Source organism: Eschrichtius robustus, chromosome 8, assembly GCF_028021215.1.
Source record: "Eschrichtius robustus isolate mEscRob2 chromosome 8, mEscRob2.pri, whole genome shotgun sequence".
Lineage (NCBI taxonomy): Eukaryota > Metazoa > Chordata > Mammalia > Artiodactyla > Eschrichtiidae > Eschrichtius > Eschrichtius robustus.
In genome coordinates, this window is record NC_090831.1 from 101,433,490 (window position 1) to 101,452,868 (window position 19,379).

At 39.1% G+C, this 19,379-nt stretch overlaps 1 protein-coding gene across 3 annotated transcripts in view; it reads right to left on the bottom strand.

Annotated features, from left to right (window-relative positions):
* AASS (aminoadipate-semialdehyde synthase) overlaps positions 1-19,379 on the bottom strand; it is a 67,633-nt gene that overhangs the window by 24,401 nt on the left and 23,853 nt on the right. For all 3 annotated transcript variants that reach the window (XM_068549375.1, XM_068549378.1, XM_068549377.1), the window contains exons 10-15: positions 18,638-18,760; positions 18,140-18,251; positions 5,508-5,567; positions 5,255-5,322; positions 2,697-2,818; positions 2,383-2,509 (exon numbers count right to left, since the gene is read on the bottom strand). In XM_068549375.1, the coding sequence (XP_068405476.1) occupies positions 2,383-2,509; positions 2,697-2,818; positions 5,255-5,322; positions 5,508-5,567; positions 18,140-18,251; positions 18,638-18,760 (612 nt within the window). The remainder of the gene's footprint in view (positions 1-2,382; positions 2,510-2,696; positions 2,819-5,254; positions 5,323-5,507; positions 5,568-18,139; positions 18,252-18,637; positions 18,761-19,379) is intronic.

A 19,379-nucleotide genomic window follows, 5' to 3' on the forward strand; every position in this document is an offset into this window, starting at 1 on the left:
AAAGGTTAGTGGGGATTTTTTGTCACATTCTCCACTTTGAAAACCTGCCTGATAAAAATTTTATCCAGATCTAATAATATTTTTAAATTTGGGCATTATCAGCACTAACCTAATAATATGCTGAGAACTAGAATAATAGAACTTTGATTGATGGTGCCTATTTTGGACAAAGGGATTAGAGTTCATAATTCATTGTGTATGTAATATAGCAACTACTCAAGAGGACGTAATTAATCCAAATAGTTGGAAATGCCACTTGTGAAAACATACACAAAATACACATCTAATTTTCAAAGTAATTTATCAAACTCAATTCCTACTTTGCATTAAATCATTAAAAACCAGAACTGCAAATTAAAACCATGATAATTTGACATATTATAAAATTTTTGTGAAACATATTCTTCACTCATTTTACTTTGATAGTCCCTAACATTGTGTTTACATCAAAACATTCGTTCTCCAACTTAAAAAATGAAAAGCTATTAAGAAACACTACAGGAATGTTTAACAGCATTTCCACTATTCACCACAGAAACTCAACCAACTGAGAAAAGTGAAATATAAAACAGATTTTGCTCATGCTAAATCTTATTGAAGGTCACCAAGTCACGGAATTCTAAATTTTACACCTGTTAATAGATTATTGTCGTGTCCATTATCTTGTCATATTTTGCTTCTGATTTTGTTCAAAATGTGTTTTGTTATGTTCTTTTCTTTTTTAAATCAAAAAACAATGTTATGTTTAGGTACCTATGTGTGGCAAAACAAATTCTCTTTGTTTTATTCAGTAGGCTAGAATTTTCAGTTTTGAATAAGGACTTACTTTCATAATTATAACCTGACAGACAAGATCTATTGGTTATTGATAAATTTTTGCTGAAAAATAATTAATGCACATTAAATTTTTATAAATTGAATAATGTTTTTAAGTGCCCAAAGTGAGTCTATATTAAGAGATAATGCAAAAGTTCCCACTTAGAATTACCTTTCTTTGTGTCTGTTTTCCAACCCCCCTCTTTTTTTTTTTTTTTAAGATTGATTGATTGATTGATTGATTGATTGCTATGTTGGGTCTTCGTTTCTGTGCTAGGGCTTTCTCTAGTTGCGGCAAGCGGGGGCCACTCTTCATCGCGGTGCGCGGGCCTCTCACAAGGCCTCTCTTGTTGCGGAGCACAGGCTCCAGACGCGCAGGCTCAGTAGTTGTGGCTCACGGGCCTAGTCGCTCTGCGGCATGTGGAATCTTCCCAGACCAGGGCTCGAACCCGTGTCCCCTGCATTGGCAGGAAGATTCTTAACCACTGCACCACCAGGGAAGCCCCCCCCGCTTTTTTAAGGAGGAAATCACAGAACTTCCTCCAAAGATATCATTTGAATCTGATCTAACTATGAAAGTCATCTAATTATGAAAGCAGGTTACCTTTCTTCCTTCCATCTTGGAAAAATTATATTCTAAGAATAAATGGCTTATTCTTATCACTTTGGTATTTTCAAAATGAAGTATCTAGCCTTCATTTTGTAGCCCTGTATCTAGAAGTTAGATCTGCATTTGTATTAGATAGTAATGAATGATATATTTCAAGATATGTTCCTCTGCTAAGGCTAAAAATGGTCATAGGGCTAGAGAATCTACTCACTTTCATTTAAGCTTTATAAGTCTAAAGGAAAAAATAGCCACCAAAATATAAGTCATTAGTGCCTCATGACCCAGCAATTCCACTTCTAGGTAAATACCCAACAGAAATGTGTGTATATGGTAACCAAAAGACAAATACTAAATTGTTCATGGCAGCACTATTCATAATAGCCAAATTCTGGAAACAACCTAAACATTCATCAGCAGTCAAATGGATAATAATAGTATATTCGCATAATGGAATATTACACAGTAAAGAGAATAAACTACAATTACAGACAATAACACAAATGACTCTCACAATCACAATGCTGAAGAAAGAAGGCAGCCACAAATGAGGACATACTGAAAGATTCCGACTGTACAAATTGAAAACTAGCAGAAACTAATCTCTGTGTTAGAAGCCAGGACAGTGCTTACCCTTGAAGGATGGGGCTGGTAATAAAAAGGGGCACAAGCAGCACTTCTTGGATACTATTATATTCTGTTTCTGATGTGGATGATGGTTACACCATGTGTTCACTTTGTGAAAATTCTTTGAATTACAAACTTACGATTTGTGCACTTTCCTGGATGCACACGTGAGTTTAAAAGTTTACTGAGAGAAGAAAAGAGGAGAGAAGGGGGAAGGGAGGACAGGGGAGAGGAAGGGAGAAGAGAAGAGTGGAGAGGAGAAAAAATAAGGAAAGAGAAGTAACAGCAACAACAACAAAATGTATGGCAATCATTTCTTACTATTTACTAACCTGATGACAAGATCCTGCGTTGCCACCAAGGAGCTCAACTTCACTTCTTGTTTACCAACGTACAGGCTAACAGGATTAATATTATATTTCTTGCCTAACTGTTCGATTTGATTCTTCATGTCAGAACCTATTCAAGAATTAAAAAGTCCAATCTTTAGATTTCCTTTCACTAGTCAGAGAGTAAAACACATTTTAACATCTCCAAAAATAATTTTTCAAAGTTTAGAAACAAGATAGTCATCTAAAATTCACAGAGTAGCCATGTTTTGAAATCAATTTTACTTCCTCTTCTTTAAAAATTGGGGCTTATTTACCTACTGTTATTTCTATATTGTCATCCCTCGACAGGTATTCCAACACCGGCTCAGATACGTAACCAGATCCAAGAACCAAGACCTTTTTCTTGGTGCCCACTGAAAGTGACTGAACACGTTCCCTATAAATAAAAGGGGGGGGAGGGAACTTTAACAAAAAAACGTTTCAAATAACAAAATGTTGCTGTCCCCAAACCAAACTAAAACTTAGACTGTGAAGCAATATTTTTTTCCCACACTTCTTATAGTAAGAACCTCAACAGGAGTTCCCAGTACCAACATTTTTCATTATTTTAGATCTTGTATGATGAACAACAGATTTTTGAGGTGTATGAGTTCCCTATACCACTAGTTAGGTGCAGATGCTGGACCAGTGCCTGGCTACCCACAACTGAGTAACTTGGTGTCACACTTTATCCTTCCGGGGGACATGATTCAAAATCATGCTGGGGGCCTTACATCAGAACCTTATTTACTCCTCACAACAATCCGAGAAGACAACGATCTGAGGAGGAGATTATTATCATATTAGACACTGTCTTGTGACTTATCTTCAGGGTCACTTGAAAACAGTTAAAACCATAATTTTGAAATCACAAATGCCATGGGTTAAATGTAGAAACCTACATAAGATGAGTCACTAGGCAGAACTTTAATTCTTGAATTTTTCTGTTGTTGGAATTTGTGCCTTCCTGACAGCTAACTCTTTGTCTTTCCTGCAAACTCTGACCTCCAAGACAGTGAATGAGTCTTAGCTGTCTTTATAAACCCACTATTGCTCACTGCGTTTTGCCTTAAAGATGGAAGATCCTCATTAAATTCTTTTGAATCAGAGTCCCAGATAACATTACAAAACCATGGAAATGGCTTGGTGACAGGGACTTAAGCAGAAAGCTCTGTTACTGGAATCTTTTAGGCCAGGATGTCTCTCAAACTTTAACCTTTATTTAACTTCACTTCATTTCATTAATTATAAGTGAATAAAAATAAATTTAAATATAGAATGTTCCTGCCCCCTCTTCACCCCCAGCACTCATATTACTGATGAAGGGAGGACTCCTTTAACTTCCACCCCCATCCCATTTCACCTCCCAGAAAGAAACACTATTACAGATCCTCTCTAACAGCACTTTCTGTACTTTGTGTAATTGAAACACATTATTTTGATGTCCAAAAAATAAACTGTTCAAAATACATTTTTAAGAACTCGCTCCTAGATTTTAATACCGTCCACGCCATCAGCAACCCCAAAGCGCTCCAGGTTAATAATCATTGTGCTAAGGAACGAAGAGAACAAAAGAACAAGGCAGGGATTCAAGATAACTCCAATTTCCTTCCAAAATGCAGTCTTCATTTTCAGTCTCTTGGCACAAGGTTCTACCTGGGAAGGAGGGCAGGAAGTCCTAGCAGTTGGGGCCAGCAGACCTGCCACTACGTGAAATATGGTGTGTAAAGAGCGACTGGTCATGGTAGACACATCATTGGGATTAGTAATGTAAGAAAGAGATCATCTGATGATGAAAAATCAAAGATACACAGAACTATGAAAAACAAATATATGCAGTTTCCCCTATATGACACTCTCCTATGGAGTTATAGAACTAGTTGCTTTTTTAAAAAACAAATTATACACTCTTGTATCATGCCAGAATATTTCACTGACACACAAAAAATTACTGTAAGCTAACAAACACATTTGGAGAAGGCATAACAGTAGTACTTGATCTGGTCGTATCTCTTATTTACTTCTTATAGGTAGAAAAACTGAGAAAGAAGATCAGGCAGTTTGTTTGTTTGTTTTTGATTTTCCCACTCCGGTTTCTCCTGAGAATTCAGTGCATGGGTTATTTTTTTTAATGTGAATAGACCAGTGGAGCAGATATAAACATGGATCAAGTGCAATCAGTTGGAGACCAGAACATTCCAAAGAAATGTCAATGTTTCCAAACTTTGAGTAGTAAAACCAATTATAGAAACCAGGGCCTTAGCTAAGTATCTTCCTAAGAGAACTGTTCTCTCCAGTAGATTTGCCACATTACTTCGTGACACTTTCCTCCTAGTAAGAATCCCCAGGGAAAACTGACCTCTCACGATTTTTTCTTCACTACTTTTCTTAATTTCTAACCAAAAGACCACTTTGCCAAGTATTATCCTAAACAAAAGAGAGTCCAAATCCTCAACTAAAAATCAGTCTGAAAGCACCACAGAAAGGGTTAGCAAGCTCATTTTCCTTTGAGAGAATAGCTGAGACATTACAATATGCAAAATGCTGGAGAAAGAACAAAGACAGAGCTTTTGGAGTTTTGCTTACTTACACCCAAGCCTACATGGATAACAGAAAGCCAGAATGATGCTACAATACTGTTCAAGGGAAAATAATTCACACTGGTTCCAGGCAGTCACTTCGTTTGAATTTCCTATTATTTACAGACATTTTTTTCAATTACATATTGCATAATCCTAGCATCACAAACTCACATGGAAGCATTAAAAAAAGTACTCATGAGATCCAAGATAAGAATAAATGTATTAAACAAGAGGATGTGAATGATGCTTACCTGCTCTCCCGGAGTTTCTGGATATATTTATACTTATTAGACAATGTGCCGTTGGATGTAATCACTGCCTGAATATATACGATACAAGACATTTCTTTAGTCACCACATTTAGTCCCACAAACATGGGCTCATGACTAATAGAGAAAAGAGAGAGTAACAGAGAAAGGCAGGAAGAGAAAACGGAAAGGGGCAAGGAGCAAGGATAGTGGAGGAAAAAGACATTCATGAAAAGAAATTATTTTCATAACTTACATCTCGCACCACAGGAGAAAAATTCTGACTTTCAAGAGGCTGTGTCGCGTCTGATAATATCTGAAAAGGAAATGAGATTGGAAAAAGAGAAATGATATTGCAAAGAAGGCTTCTTGCTATTTTATCCATATTAAAATATTAGTCAAAGGAAAAAAATTAGTTTAGAAAACAGTTTTTTGAAAATCACTGAATTGTATAAATAATTGGTAAAAGAAGTTTTCTATAAGCAATGAATTCTGCCCCCCCAAAACATGTTATTTCAGTACAATTTCCAACTCTAAAACCAACATTTAATCATGTTTGCTTACTGGAAGCACAAAAACCTTATGCTTCCCCACCAGTTAAATGTGTCATGTTGAGCATGCTGGTAAATATCATCACACGCTTTATAACCATAGTCCTCACTCTGAGGAACTCTACCCCTTGCCAAAGGTTCAGGCTGTTCTATTAGAAGTAGAGAACGGGTCTTCCAGACAAAAGAGCCACCAAACCTACAATAGAGAGTCTCCCTCAGGTCAATATTAGTTCTATGTATAGGCATATCAGCATTTCAAAAGTGTCAAGGAAAATGACTTGACCTAGTAGACTCAAAAAGTCATTCATGGGCTTCCCCGGTGGCGCAGTGGTTGAGAATCCGCCTGCCAATGCAGGGGACACGGGTTCGATCCCTGGTCCGGGAAGACCCCACATGCTGCAGAGCAACTAAGCTCGTGTGCCACAACTACTGAGCCTGTGCTCTAGAGCCCATGAGCCACAACTACTGAGCCCGCGTGCCACAACTACTGAAGCCCACACACCTAGAGCCTGTGCGCCACAATGAGAGAAGCCACTGCAATGAGAAGCCCGCGCACCGCAACGAAGAGTAGCCCCCGCTCGCCGCAACTAGAGAAAGCCCGTGTGCAGCAACGAAGACCCAACACAGCCAAAAATAAATAAATAAATTAAAAAAAAAAAAAAAAAAGTCATTCACACTCTTCCCATTATCTTGCAAGAATGAGTCAGATGGCCAACAACAAAAGCCACATCTCTCATGTTAATATCCCAGCATCCCAGTCCTCCTCTTTTCTTCCAAGGCATAGAATCCTTGAATGGACTGCCAAAGGGTAAAGGTCATATAAGTCAGTATGATTGCTTCTGATGGCCAATGAGACAATCATTCCTTCTTTATCCATAGGTTAAGGTCCAGAGCACTCATCCAACTAAGAAAGTATAAAATGTACCTACCAGATGCTGGCAGGACAGTATTTGTTTACTGTATTAAAATACATGTAAAACTACTTCCATGTATCTAAAACATAAGACACCTAGGCTCTCTATTGCTGGGATAATGGCAAAGCCAGGGCATTCTTTGGTAAACTGATGAAATGGACACACTTGGGGTCTCCCCACTGCTTGTTTCTCCCAGGCACCTTTGGAGTATTTCCTTCTCAAGCTGACTTCTCCACCTACCAACCCTGTCTACAAGCCAGGAGCCATTAGTAAGTAGACAATGAAATGAGTTCGCACCTCACTCGGTATATGGTTAAACCGCTGAACTCTTGTGTATCTTTTCACTCTCTCTTTGCTCTTTATCTCTAATTCCACAGCATTATTTAGGCCTTACTGGGACCATGGGAACTACTTTCCACCTCTCTTTCCTCCATTTATCTCCAATCTACAGCACAAATCTGATTATTTCTCCTGTGCCCAGTTAAAATAATCCAGTAGCTTTCCGTTGCGTTCAAGTTAGTCTCAGGCTCCTCTACAGTCTGGCTCTGCCTCTCCTGCCTCAACCCTCCCATTGGCCTCACACCCAGCACTTCAGTCCTGCTAACAGCATGGGGTTGCGTATCTGCATCATGCCCTCACCTGCCTCTGTGCCACACCATGTGGGTGCCTCACATGCTATTCCTCTGCCTGGAACTCCTCCTCTTTGGCCTCCAAGAGGCAGCTGAAGAATTGCCTCCTCTGTAAAGCCTTTACCAAAATCTGCCCCCAAGCAGACCTGGAAAGTAGGAACTGCATTTGGCATCTTGCTGTATGCCTACTACATTATAAAATGGTAAATATTCAATAAATACCTTAGTGGATACATGCAATAATTACTTAAAGTTCAATGGATTTTTTTCCCCCAAGGAAACTAATAATTGTCTTGAACTGCAGTCCTCAAAGATGCCAATCCTCATTTCGTTTTTTTTTTTTTTTGGCCATGCTACACGGCATGCGGGATCTTAGTTCCCCAACCAGGGATAGAACCTGTGCCCCCTGTAGTGGAAGCTTGGAACTTAACCACTGGACCACCAGGGAAGTCCCTAATAATTGTCTTGAGTCCACCTAAAGAAAGGCAAACACAAAAGACAACAAAAGGCTGTTTGATTACTGCATTTAACTGTCTCCCCTGCTAGAATTCAACCACTACAAAACTGCAAGCACAAGCCTCCTGGAACATGTGGTATGTCTTGTCACTTTCACATATAACACCTTTGAGGCTCATCACTCTTTTTTTTTTTTTAAATAAATGTATTTTATTTACTTATATATTTTTGGCTGTGTTGGGTCTTCGTTGCTGCCCTCGGGCTTTCTCTAGTCCCAGCGAGCGGGGGCTACGTGGGTTCCTCATTACGGTGGCTTCTCTTGTTGCGGAGCACGGGCTCTAGGTGTGCAGGCTTCAGTAGTTGTGGCACGCGGGCTCAGTAGTTGTGGCTCACAGGCTCTAGAGCGCAGGCTCAGTAGTTGTGGCCCACAGGATTAGTTGCTCCGTGGCATGTGGGATCTTCCCGGACGGGGGCTGGAACGTGTGTCCCCTTCACTGGCAGGCGGATTCCTAACCACTACGCCACCAGGGAAGTCCCTCATCAGTCTTTACTAAATTAATTTCAAGCTATTTATCCTGGTGTTAAGACCCTTTTAACATGGAACCAACATATTTACCTTAAGTCCACCAGACCAGACAACGCACAGAAAGCTTACGTTAAATTACTCCCACCTTTGCTCCCGTCTCCATCACACAGGATGCCTCCCACACCTACGCAAATGAACAGATCCTATACATCTGCCAAGAGCCAGCTCAAATGTCACCTTCCCTGGCTTTCCCAACAGGGCAGATCGTCTCCCTCCACAACATCATTAGCATCTTTCTGATGGCTGCCACATTCCATCTTATGGCAGAGCTGTACACTCCTCTTATCCCCTTCCTGGACCTCATGCTCCTACAGGTCAGAAACTGTGTTTTAGTTCTCTTCACTTATATGTGTGCCTTGTTCCAACAGACAAGAAATATCTATTAAATTCAACTGAAACAAAACTTCCATATTGGTTCAAAATGATATCCTGTGCCCTGCAATGCTACAGGGTCCATAGGGACCTCAAGTCAAAAAGGAAAATCTGTGGGAAATAGGACAGTGCATATACAGGCATACCTTGTTCTATTGTGTTCAGTTTACTGTGGTTTACAGATATTGATTTTTTTTTTAATTTTTTTTTTTTACAAATTGAAGGTTTGTGGCAACCCTGTGTCGGGCAAGTCTATCAGTACCATTATTGCAAAAGCATTTGCTCACTTCATGTCTCTGTGTCACATTTTGGTAACTCTCCCAATATTTCAAAATTTTTCATTATTATCATTTTTGTTAAGCTGATCTGTGATCAGTGATATTTAATGTTACTATTGCAAAAAGATAATGACGCACTGAAGGCTCAGATGATGGTTAACATATTTTAGCAATAAAGTATTTTTTTAATTGAAGTAGAGTTGATATACAATATTGTATTTCTTAATTAAGGTATGTACATTTTCCTTAGACTTAATGCTATTGCACACTTAATAGACTACAGCATAGTTTAAACATAACTTGTATATGCACTGGGAAATCAAAAAAGTTGTGTGACTCACTTTATTGTGATATTCACTTTATTGCAGTGGTCCAAAACTAAACCCACAATATCTCCGAGGTACTTTAAGTATAGCTCCCGTACCGTTATCAGAAAAGAATACAGAAAATATACTTAATTTTTTAATGGTAAGCAGATACACATATTATTAAAACTACATAGAGATACTCATCAGTCTGCAAAAATGTCCAGTGCTCAAAGATAGGCTGAGAAAGATGTCTCCAAGACAATCCCACCACACTGTTTGGAAGACCTTAGTGACATGTGAAAGGAAGAAGCTGTGACAATTTAGGGAAGTTGGCTTTGTCAACAGACATCTAAGCACATTTCTTAGATGTAGTCACCAATGTGGAAGCAATGGCTGGGATGTTAAGCAGAGAGAAACTGAGAAGAGCTTTTGGCTGACCTTAAACAATAGGGTGACAAAAACTGGAGTTTAAGTTCTGTTGAAAGGGATCCAAATAAAGGCCAGATTTTCATTTGGGATCCTGAAAGACTATATTCTAAATAAATGGTAAATTGAAAAACATCGGTTTTCCAAAGGACCGAAGCCCACCTTTGAATCATGAATTGAGGTGATTTTTTTCCTAGCCTATCCCCCTGCCAGAAACAAAGGAAATCTTCTCTGAAAAAAGTACATAACGTCCAGAGCCTCAAATCATCTCTAAAATTTTATATACACAATATCCAACATTCAATCAAAACTAAACAGGCATATTAAGTGATAAGAATTGACTGAAAACCAAGAAAAAGTAAAACGAAGAACATAAACAGACCCAAAAGTTCATTGTAATTATCAGAAGTGAGTTTAAACTCTGATGATTAATATGTTCAAAAAATAAAATTTTCCCCAAAAAGGCAAAACTAATCCATAGCTTTTAGTCAAGGTAGTAGGTACCTTTCAGAAGGAGAGTGGGAATGGTGCTGGGAGAGGCACAGGGGGGTTTCTGGGATGTTAACCTTGTTCTCTTTTTTACCTATGTAGTGTTCACATGGGTGTCTTTGTGATAATTTACCATGCAGTATACTTACATATCACTTATCTGTGATACTTTAATATTTTATACTATTAGATAATGTAAAAAAATTATATTCTCTTCTTTAAGAAAAATTTTATTTAAATTTTACTTATCCCTCATCAGTTACATGGGCTAACCCTCAAACACACTTTACTAAGGATTTCATTGAATTGGCTTGCTTTTCTCCTAACATCTGTATGCGATCAACTGTACTGAATGAATGGCAATTTTGATTAAGGACAAATTGGAATGGAAAACTGTGTTCTAAGGTCTAAAAGAAATAAACTTGTAGGGCTTCCCTGGTGGCACAGTGGTTAAGAATCCGCCTGCCAATACAGGGGACACGGGTTCAAGCCCTGGTCGGGGAAGATCCCACATGCTGTGGAGTAACTAAGCCCATGGGCCACAACTACTGAACCTGCACTCTAGAGCCCGTGAGCCACAACTACTGAGCCCACGTGCCACAACTACTGAAGCCCACACGTCTAGACCCTGTGTTCCACAACAAGAGAAGCCACCGCAGTGAGAAGCCCGCACATCGCAACGAAGAGTAGCCCCCGCTCACCGCAACTAGAGAAAGCCAGCATGCAGCAACAAAAGACCCAACTCAGCCATAAGTAAATAAATAAATAGATAGATAAATTAATTAATTAAAAAAAAGAAAGAAACTTGTAATTGAAATTTTGAAACATAATAATTTGTGACTTGAAAATGGCTAGTAACAGCTTCTTAGAATGGTAAATGATTTTAGAGCAACCAAACAAAAAGACATTTCAAGAAATAACAGTCAAATCCATTCACAAAGGCAAATTAGCATGCAACATTTTCCATATTTTGGCCTAATGAGGTAAGAGTTGCACTGAAATGCATACTTGTAAGATTCAAAAGATGAATTAAAGCCAGAGGCTCACCGATAGCTCTTCTAGCTACTCCAAAGCTCTGCTGGAGTCAAGCTGATTTAATTAATGTATTATGACTGGGGAGTTCTCTTTCAGGTAGGGACTAAGTTCTAACAGACCATCCCTCCTACACATAACAACTATAAACTCTGGACAAAATACAAACAAAAGTAACAATGTGAGGGCGTCAGAGAATGAAGAATAGCAGGCGGTTTGGGGAGAGTGTCAAAACTCGGAAGAAATAACTAGTGCCGTAGTTGAGCTTGCCGTTCTTTTGTCATTGCCCTGAGGCGGGGCCACGTGGTGTGAGGAGCTAAAAACCTGCAGCAAGCTCACTGACTTTCTGATCTGAGGAAACAGGGCTGAAACCCACAGCACCACAGCCTCTGGAGTGTGAGTGGAAAATGCCAGAAAGGACAGATTCAGATAAAGTGAAGCCCAACTTCCATGTAAGCTCTGGTCCAAGTCTGGAAGGACTGAGCATGTGCAGGTCAAATTACAAGCAATCCAGATAAAGATGAAAGAGCTGAACTTTTACTTGAGCTACCTGTCTCAGGTGAGACAGAGTTTTCAGTTTAAGTCTAGCCAAGTTAATTGCCTGCTAAAAAAAGCCAAATAAACCAAACAAAATCAACACTTTTCAGAGAAATGTAACAATCCAGAACCTCCACAGCATGACTCTTCACCTCATCCAGGATGTTCTACAAAATTATTCAGCTTAAGAAAACGAGAAAGCTATGACATGATCCATTCTCAAGGGAAAAGACAATCAATATATTTCAAGCCCAAGTTTACCCAGAATTTTGGAAATATGAGGTAGACTGTAAAGTGGCTTTTAAAACTGTGCTCCATGTGATAAAGGAAGTTACACTCATAATAAATAAAAAGATAGAAATTCTCAGGAGAGAAAGGGAAAAAAAAAAGTACCAAATGGAAATTTTAGAACTGAAAAGAGAATATCCGAAATAAAAATTCAAGTAAAGGGCTAAAGGAAGTTATTGATTCTTCAGGGAAATGATACCAGAGGGAAATGAAGGAACATCACTGAAAATAGTAAACATCTAGGTAAATTTATTATTACTTTTTTAATATACGCATGCTTTTCACCACTTAAACATTTACAATTACAGAATGTTAGAACTAGAGGGACCATTAAGATTATATATTAAAACCACCTTACTTTACAGGTGAAAAGTGTAAAGGTGAAACATCTGAGGCTCAGAAAGGAAGTGAGTGCCCGGCTCAAGGCCATAAAGCAAGTGATGTCTCCAGTAAAACCTGGCATTTACACTCTCTTTCTCAGGCTACTTTAATCTCTCAGCACCAATTCCAGACACACTGCAGATCCAGTACTGCATCAGCAAGCTTTCTCAGCCTTAACTTCTTTGTGTCTCAGTTTTCTAATCAGTACAATGGGTTGATAATGGTACCTACCTGAAAGGGTGGTCGCGAGTATTTAAAAATTAAAATATACAAAGTAATTTGAACACTGTCTGGAACATACTAAGTGCTATATAATATTGTTTCCAACCATGATAATGCCTGCCACCAGCATTTTCTAAAGCCTGTTACATCTCCCTGCTGACATATTCCAGGAGGAAAAACAAAGGGTCAAAATAGAATAGTTTGTGAAAGAAAAGAAGAAAATGGGCTGGAAGTTGCACTTATTCATACCACACTACCTATTGCCCCATTTTAGTACGAGAGCTCCTGAGTGAAACCATGGATGAAAAGGACAAGAGCCACTCTTCATACCTTTGGAACCACTGCCTGAGGCAGACAGCCATTAGCAGTAGAAATAAAGCAGGATGGGTATGAATGCTTAGGATAAATAATGAAATAAGAAAGCTTTTCTCTGACAAAGAAAATAGAATTTAGATAACACAGTATTTCAGCAGTCAATCGCTGATCACAGTAAATAATACATGACCAGGGGACCTTCAAGATAAGAGGAGTAAGACGTGGAGCTCACCTTCCTCCCCACAAATACATAAAAAATACATCTACATGTGGAACAACTCCTACAGAACACCTACTGAATGCTGGCAGAAGACCTCAGACTTCCCAAAAGGCAAGAAACTTCCCATGTACCTGGGTAGGGCAAAAGAAAAAAGGAAAAACAGAGACAAAAGAATAGGGATGGGACCTGCACCTCTGGGAGGGAGCTGTGAAGGAGGAAAGGTTTCCACACACTAGGAAGCCCCTTCGCGGGCGGAGGCAGGGGGTGGGCGGGGAGAAGCTTCAGAGCCACGGAGGAGAGCGCAGCAACAGGGCTGCAGAGGGCAAAACGGAGAGATTCCCGCACAGAGGATCCGTGCCGACCAGCACTCACCAGCCCGAGAGGCTTGTCTGCTCACCCGCCAGGGCAGGCGGGGGCTGGGAGCTGAGGCTCGGGCTTCGGAGGTCAGATCCCAGGGAGAGGACTGGGGTTGGCGGCGTGAACACAGCCTGAAGGGGGCTAGTGCGCCACAGCTAATCAGGAGGGAGTCCGGGAAAAAGTCTGGAACTGCCTAAGAGGCAAAAGACCATTGTTTCGGGATGCACAAGGAGAGGGGATTCAGAGCACAGCCTAAACGAGATGCAGAGATGGATGCAAGCCATGGCTATCAGCGCGGACACCAGAGACGGGCATGAAAGGCTAAGGCTGCCGCTGCAACCACCAAGAAGGCTGTGTGCAAGCACAGGTCACTACTCACACCGCCCCTCCCGGGAGCCTGTGCAGCCCGCCACTGCCAGGGTCCCGTGATCCAGGGACAACTTCCCCAGGAGAACACACAGCATGCCTCAGGCTGTTGCAACGTCACGCTGGCCTCTGCCACCACAGGCTCACCCCTCATTCCGTACCCCTCCCTCCCCAAGCCTTGGTAAATTTAAGAAAATTGAAGTCGTATCAAGTATGTTTTCTGACCACACGCTATGAGACTAGATATCAATTACAGGAAAAAACCTGTAAGAAATACAAACACATGGAGCTTAAACAACACACTACTTAATAACCAAGAGATCACTGAAGAAAACAAAGAGGAAATGGAAAAATACCTAGAAACAAATGACAATGAAAACACAATGACCCAAAACCTATGGGATGCAGCAAAAGCAGTTCTAAGAGGGAAGTTTATAGCAATACAATCCTACCTCAAGAAACAAGAAACACCTCAAATAAACAACCTAACCTTATACCTAAAGCAATTAGAAAAAGAAGAACAAAAAAACCCCAAAGTTAGCAGAAGGAAACTCATAAAGATCAGATTAGAAATAAATGAAAAAGAAATGAAGGAAACGATAGCAAAGTTCAATAAAACTAAAAGTTGGTTCTTTGAGAAGATAAACAAAATTGATAAACCAATAGCCAGACTCATCAACAAAACAAGGGAGAAGACTCAAATCAACAGAATTAGAAATGAAAAAGGAGAAGTAACAACTGACACTGCAGAAATACAAAGGATCATGAGAGATTACTACAAACAACTATATGCCAATAAAATGGACAACCTGGAAGAAATGGACAAATTCTTAGAAAAGCACAACCTTCCAAGACTGAACCAGGAAGAAATAGAAAATATAAACAGACCAATCACAAGTACTGAAATTAAGACTGTGATTAAAAATCTTCCAAAAAACAAAAGCCCAGGACCAGATGGCTTCACAGGCGAACTCTATCAAACAGTTTGAGAAGAGCTAACACCTCTCCTTCTCAAACTCTTCCAAAATATAGCAGAGGGAGGGACACTCCCAGACTCATTCTACGAGGCCACCATCACCCTGATACCAAAACCAAAGATGTCACAAAGAAAGAAAACTACAGGCCAATATCACTGATGAACATAGATGCAAAAATCCTCAACAAAATACTAGCAAACAGAATCCACCAGCACATTAAAAGGATCATACACCATGATCAAGTGGGATTTATCCCAAAAATGGAAGGATTCTTCAATATAAGCAAATCAATCAATGTGATACACCATATTAACAAATTGAAGGAGAAAAACCATATGATCAGTACATGCAGAAAAAGCTTTTGACAAAATTCAGCACCCATTTATGATAAAAACTCTCCAGAAAGTAGGCATAGAGGGAACTTACCTCAACATAATAAAGGCTATATATGACAAACCCACAGCCAACATGGTTCTCAATGGTGAAAAACTGAAACCATTTCCACTAAGATCAGGAGCAAGACAAGGTTGTCCACTCTCACCACTATTATTCAACATAGTTTTGGAAGTCTTAGCCACAGCAATCAGAGAAGAAAAAGAAATAAAAGGAATCCAAATTGGAAAAGAAAAGTAAAACTGTCAGTGTTTGCAGATGACATGATACTATACATAGAGAATCCTAAAGATGCCACCAGAAAACTACTAGAGCTAATCAATGAATTTGGTAAAGTAGCACGATACAAAATTAATGCACAGAAATCTCTTGCATTCCTATACACTAATGATGAAAAATCAGAAAGAGAAATTAAGGAAACACTCCCATTTACCATTGCAACAAAAAGAATAAAATACCTAGGAATAAACCTATGTAAGGAGACAAAAGACCTGTATGCAGAAAACTATAAGACACTGATGAAAGAAATTAAAGATGATACAAACAGATGGAGAGATATACCATGTTCTTGGATTGGAAGAATCAAACATTGTGAAAATGACTCTACTACCCAAAGCAATCTACAGATTCAATGCAATCCCTATCAAACTACCACTGGCATTGTTCACAGAACTAGAACAAAAAATATCACAATTTATATGGAAACAAAAAAGACCCCGAATAGCCAAAGCAATCTTGAGAAAGAAAAACGGAGCTGGAGGAATCAGGCTCCCGGACTTCAGACTATACTACAAAGCTACAGTAATCAAGACAGTATGATACTGGCAGAAAAACAGTAATATAGATCAATGGAACAGGATAGAAAGCCCAGAAATAAACCCATGCACATATGGTCACCTTATCTTTGATAAAGTAGGCAAGAATATACAATGGAGAAAAGACAACTTCTTCAATAAATGATGCTGGGAAAACTGGACAGCTACATGTAAAAGAATGAAATTAGAATTCTCCCTAACACCACACACAAAAATAAACTCAAAATGGATTAAAGACCTAAATGTAAGGCCAGACACTATAAAACTCTTAGAGGAAAACATAGGTAGAACACTCAATGACATAAATCACTGCAAGATCCTTTTTGACCCACCTCCTAGAGAAATAAAACAAAAATAAACAAATGAGATCTAATGAAACTTAAAAGCTTTTGCACAGCAACAGAAACCATAAACAAGGCGAAAAGACAACCCTCAGAATGGGAGAAAATATTTGCAAATAAAGCAACTGACAAAGGATTAATCTCCAGAATTTACAAGCAGCTCATGCAGCTCAATATGAAAAAAACAAACAACCCAATCCAAAAATGGGCAGAAGACCTAAATAGACATTTCTCCAAAGAAGATATACAGATTGCCAACAAACATATGAAAGGATGCTCAACATCACTAGTCATTAGAGAAATGCAAATCAAAACTACAATGAGGTGTCACCTCACACCAGTCAGAATGGCCATCATCAAAAAATCTACAAACAATAAATGCTGGAGAGGGTGTGGAGAAAAGGGAACCCTCCTTCTTGCACTGTTGGTTGGAGTGTAAATTGATACAGCCACTATGGAGAACAGTATGGAGGTTCCTTAAAAAACTAAAAATAGAACTACCATACAATCCAGCAATCCCACTACTGGGTATATACCCTGAGAAAACCATAATTCAAAAAGAGCCATGTACCACAATGTTCACTGCAGCTCTATTTACAATAGCCAGAACATGGAAGCAACCTAAGTGTCCATCGACAGATGAATGGATAAAGAAGATGTGGCACATATATGCAATGGAATATTACTCAGCCACAAAAAGAAACGAAATTGAGTTATTTGTAGTGAGGTGGATGGACATAGAGTGTGTCATACAGAGTGAAGTAAGTCAGAAAGAGAAAAGCAAATATAGTATGCTAACACATATGTGTGGAATCTAAAAAAAAAAAAAAAATGTTTCTGAAGAACCTAGGGGCAGGATGGGAATAAAGAGACGCAGACGTAGGGAATGGACTTGAGCACACGCGGAGGGGGAAAGGTAAGCTGGGACGAAGTGAGAGAGTGGCATGGACATATATACACTACCAAATGTAAAATAGATAGCTAGTGGGAAGCAGTCGCATAGCACAGGGAGATCAGCTCGGTGCTTTGTGACCACCTAGAGGGGTGGGATAGGGAGGGTGAAAGGGAGACCCAAGAGGGAGGAGATATGGGGATATATGTATATGTATACCTGATTCACTTTGTTATACAGCAGAAACCAACAACCATTGTAAAGCAATTATACTCCAATAAAGATGTTAAAAAAAAAATAATAATAATAATAATACATGACCAGAACATAGGCTGTCATTTAACCAAGCATGAGTGCCTAAAATCCAACAAAATTTTCTGTATTTCTGATTTTTCCAATCTATTAATCACAGTATACTAAGAATGTCCCAAAATATGAATTGACCTAGAAAGCAGAAAAAAAGTAAAAATAAAGTAAATCTTATCTCACATGTCATGAACATTCTTAATAAAGTATGCATAATGAGAGGCAAATGCAATTGTAATGAAGCATGAAGGCAGTTACATATTTCCCATGAAACAATTATGCAGAATATGTAAGATAAGAGTGTCAGGAAGTACTTCGGGGAAGCGCTGGCATTTCATTTTACAACAGATTTCTTAGATACAGGAGACCAGAACATTCATCAGATCACTCCAAAGTCCTATTTAAAGCCACAGAGGTGTTGCTACCAGTCTGCTTACCATTTCTTCTACATAAGGGTAAAGCATGTCTCCAAAGTATTCGGTAGATTCAATTGGAAGCTGTGCCGGCAAATTGTCAATGGAGCACATCAGAATCCCAGAGCCTTCAACACTAGGAGAAGCAACATGCTTTATTCGGATGGACAAAATTTATGTGTAAGCTCTAACTTTCCCAGATGTCTACTCCGTTATTTACACTTCATAATCATTTGTAATCTTCTACCACCGTATATAGGAAAATAAACAAGACTTTTCAAACAAAACTTTTCCCTTCTTCGCAACCCATTGAAATGTAGTATGTGTGTGTGTGTATTTAAGTGCTCAAATCTGAATGTGGTTTTTCTACCAAATTTTTTAATATGCTTGAGCATATCTCTGGAAATTTGCATAGCCTTCATAAAGCTGTGAAATATTGAGTATTTTAGAGTAGTATATCAAAGGAAGTAAATGATGCATTATTATGTATCTCTCCCCATCTAACAGCTTTAGCAAACTCACCTGTCATGAATAATATGCTGATCTGCATCATACATGCAGAAGGGATGCTCTATTGTCGTACACTCAGTCATAAACTCAATAGATCCTCCGGTGTCGGCTGAAATGTCACATATTGCCACAAGTCTGTAAATAACATCAATACCTAGATGTGAACATGGATCTCTGAAGTCTCCAACAGAATTAAAAATGAGTAAAAATGAAAGGTGCTTGAACAATTTTCAGTGTAGATGCCAAATATTTCCTAGGCTCCTTAGCTCTTTTTCCTACAGCTCACCTGTTCAGGAAACTGTTCTTTTGGGATACAGAGAATCTTCCTAATAGGAGTTTTAGTCTCCACAAGCAAAAAGAAAAAGAGGAAGAGGAAGAGGAGGAGGAGGATGAGGGAAGACAAGAAAGGAAAAGAGATAAAAGTAAAAAAAAAACCCTCCTTATACATACTACTATATATAAAATAGATAACTAATAAGGTCTATTGTATAGCAGAGGGGACTCTACTCAATACTCTGTAATGGCCTCTATGGGAAAAGAATCTAAAAAAGAGTGGATAGGGAAGTCCCTGGTGGCTCAGTGGGTAAGACTCCACACTCCCAATGCAGGGGGCCCAGGATCGATCCCTGGTTGGGGAACCAGATCCGCATGCATGCCACGACTAAGAAGTCCACATGCCGCAACTAAGACCCAGTGCTGCCTAAATAAATAAATACTAAAAATAAAAAAGAGTGGATATATATATATATGTATA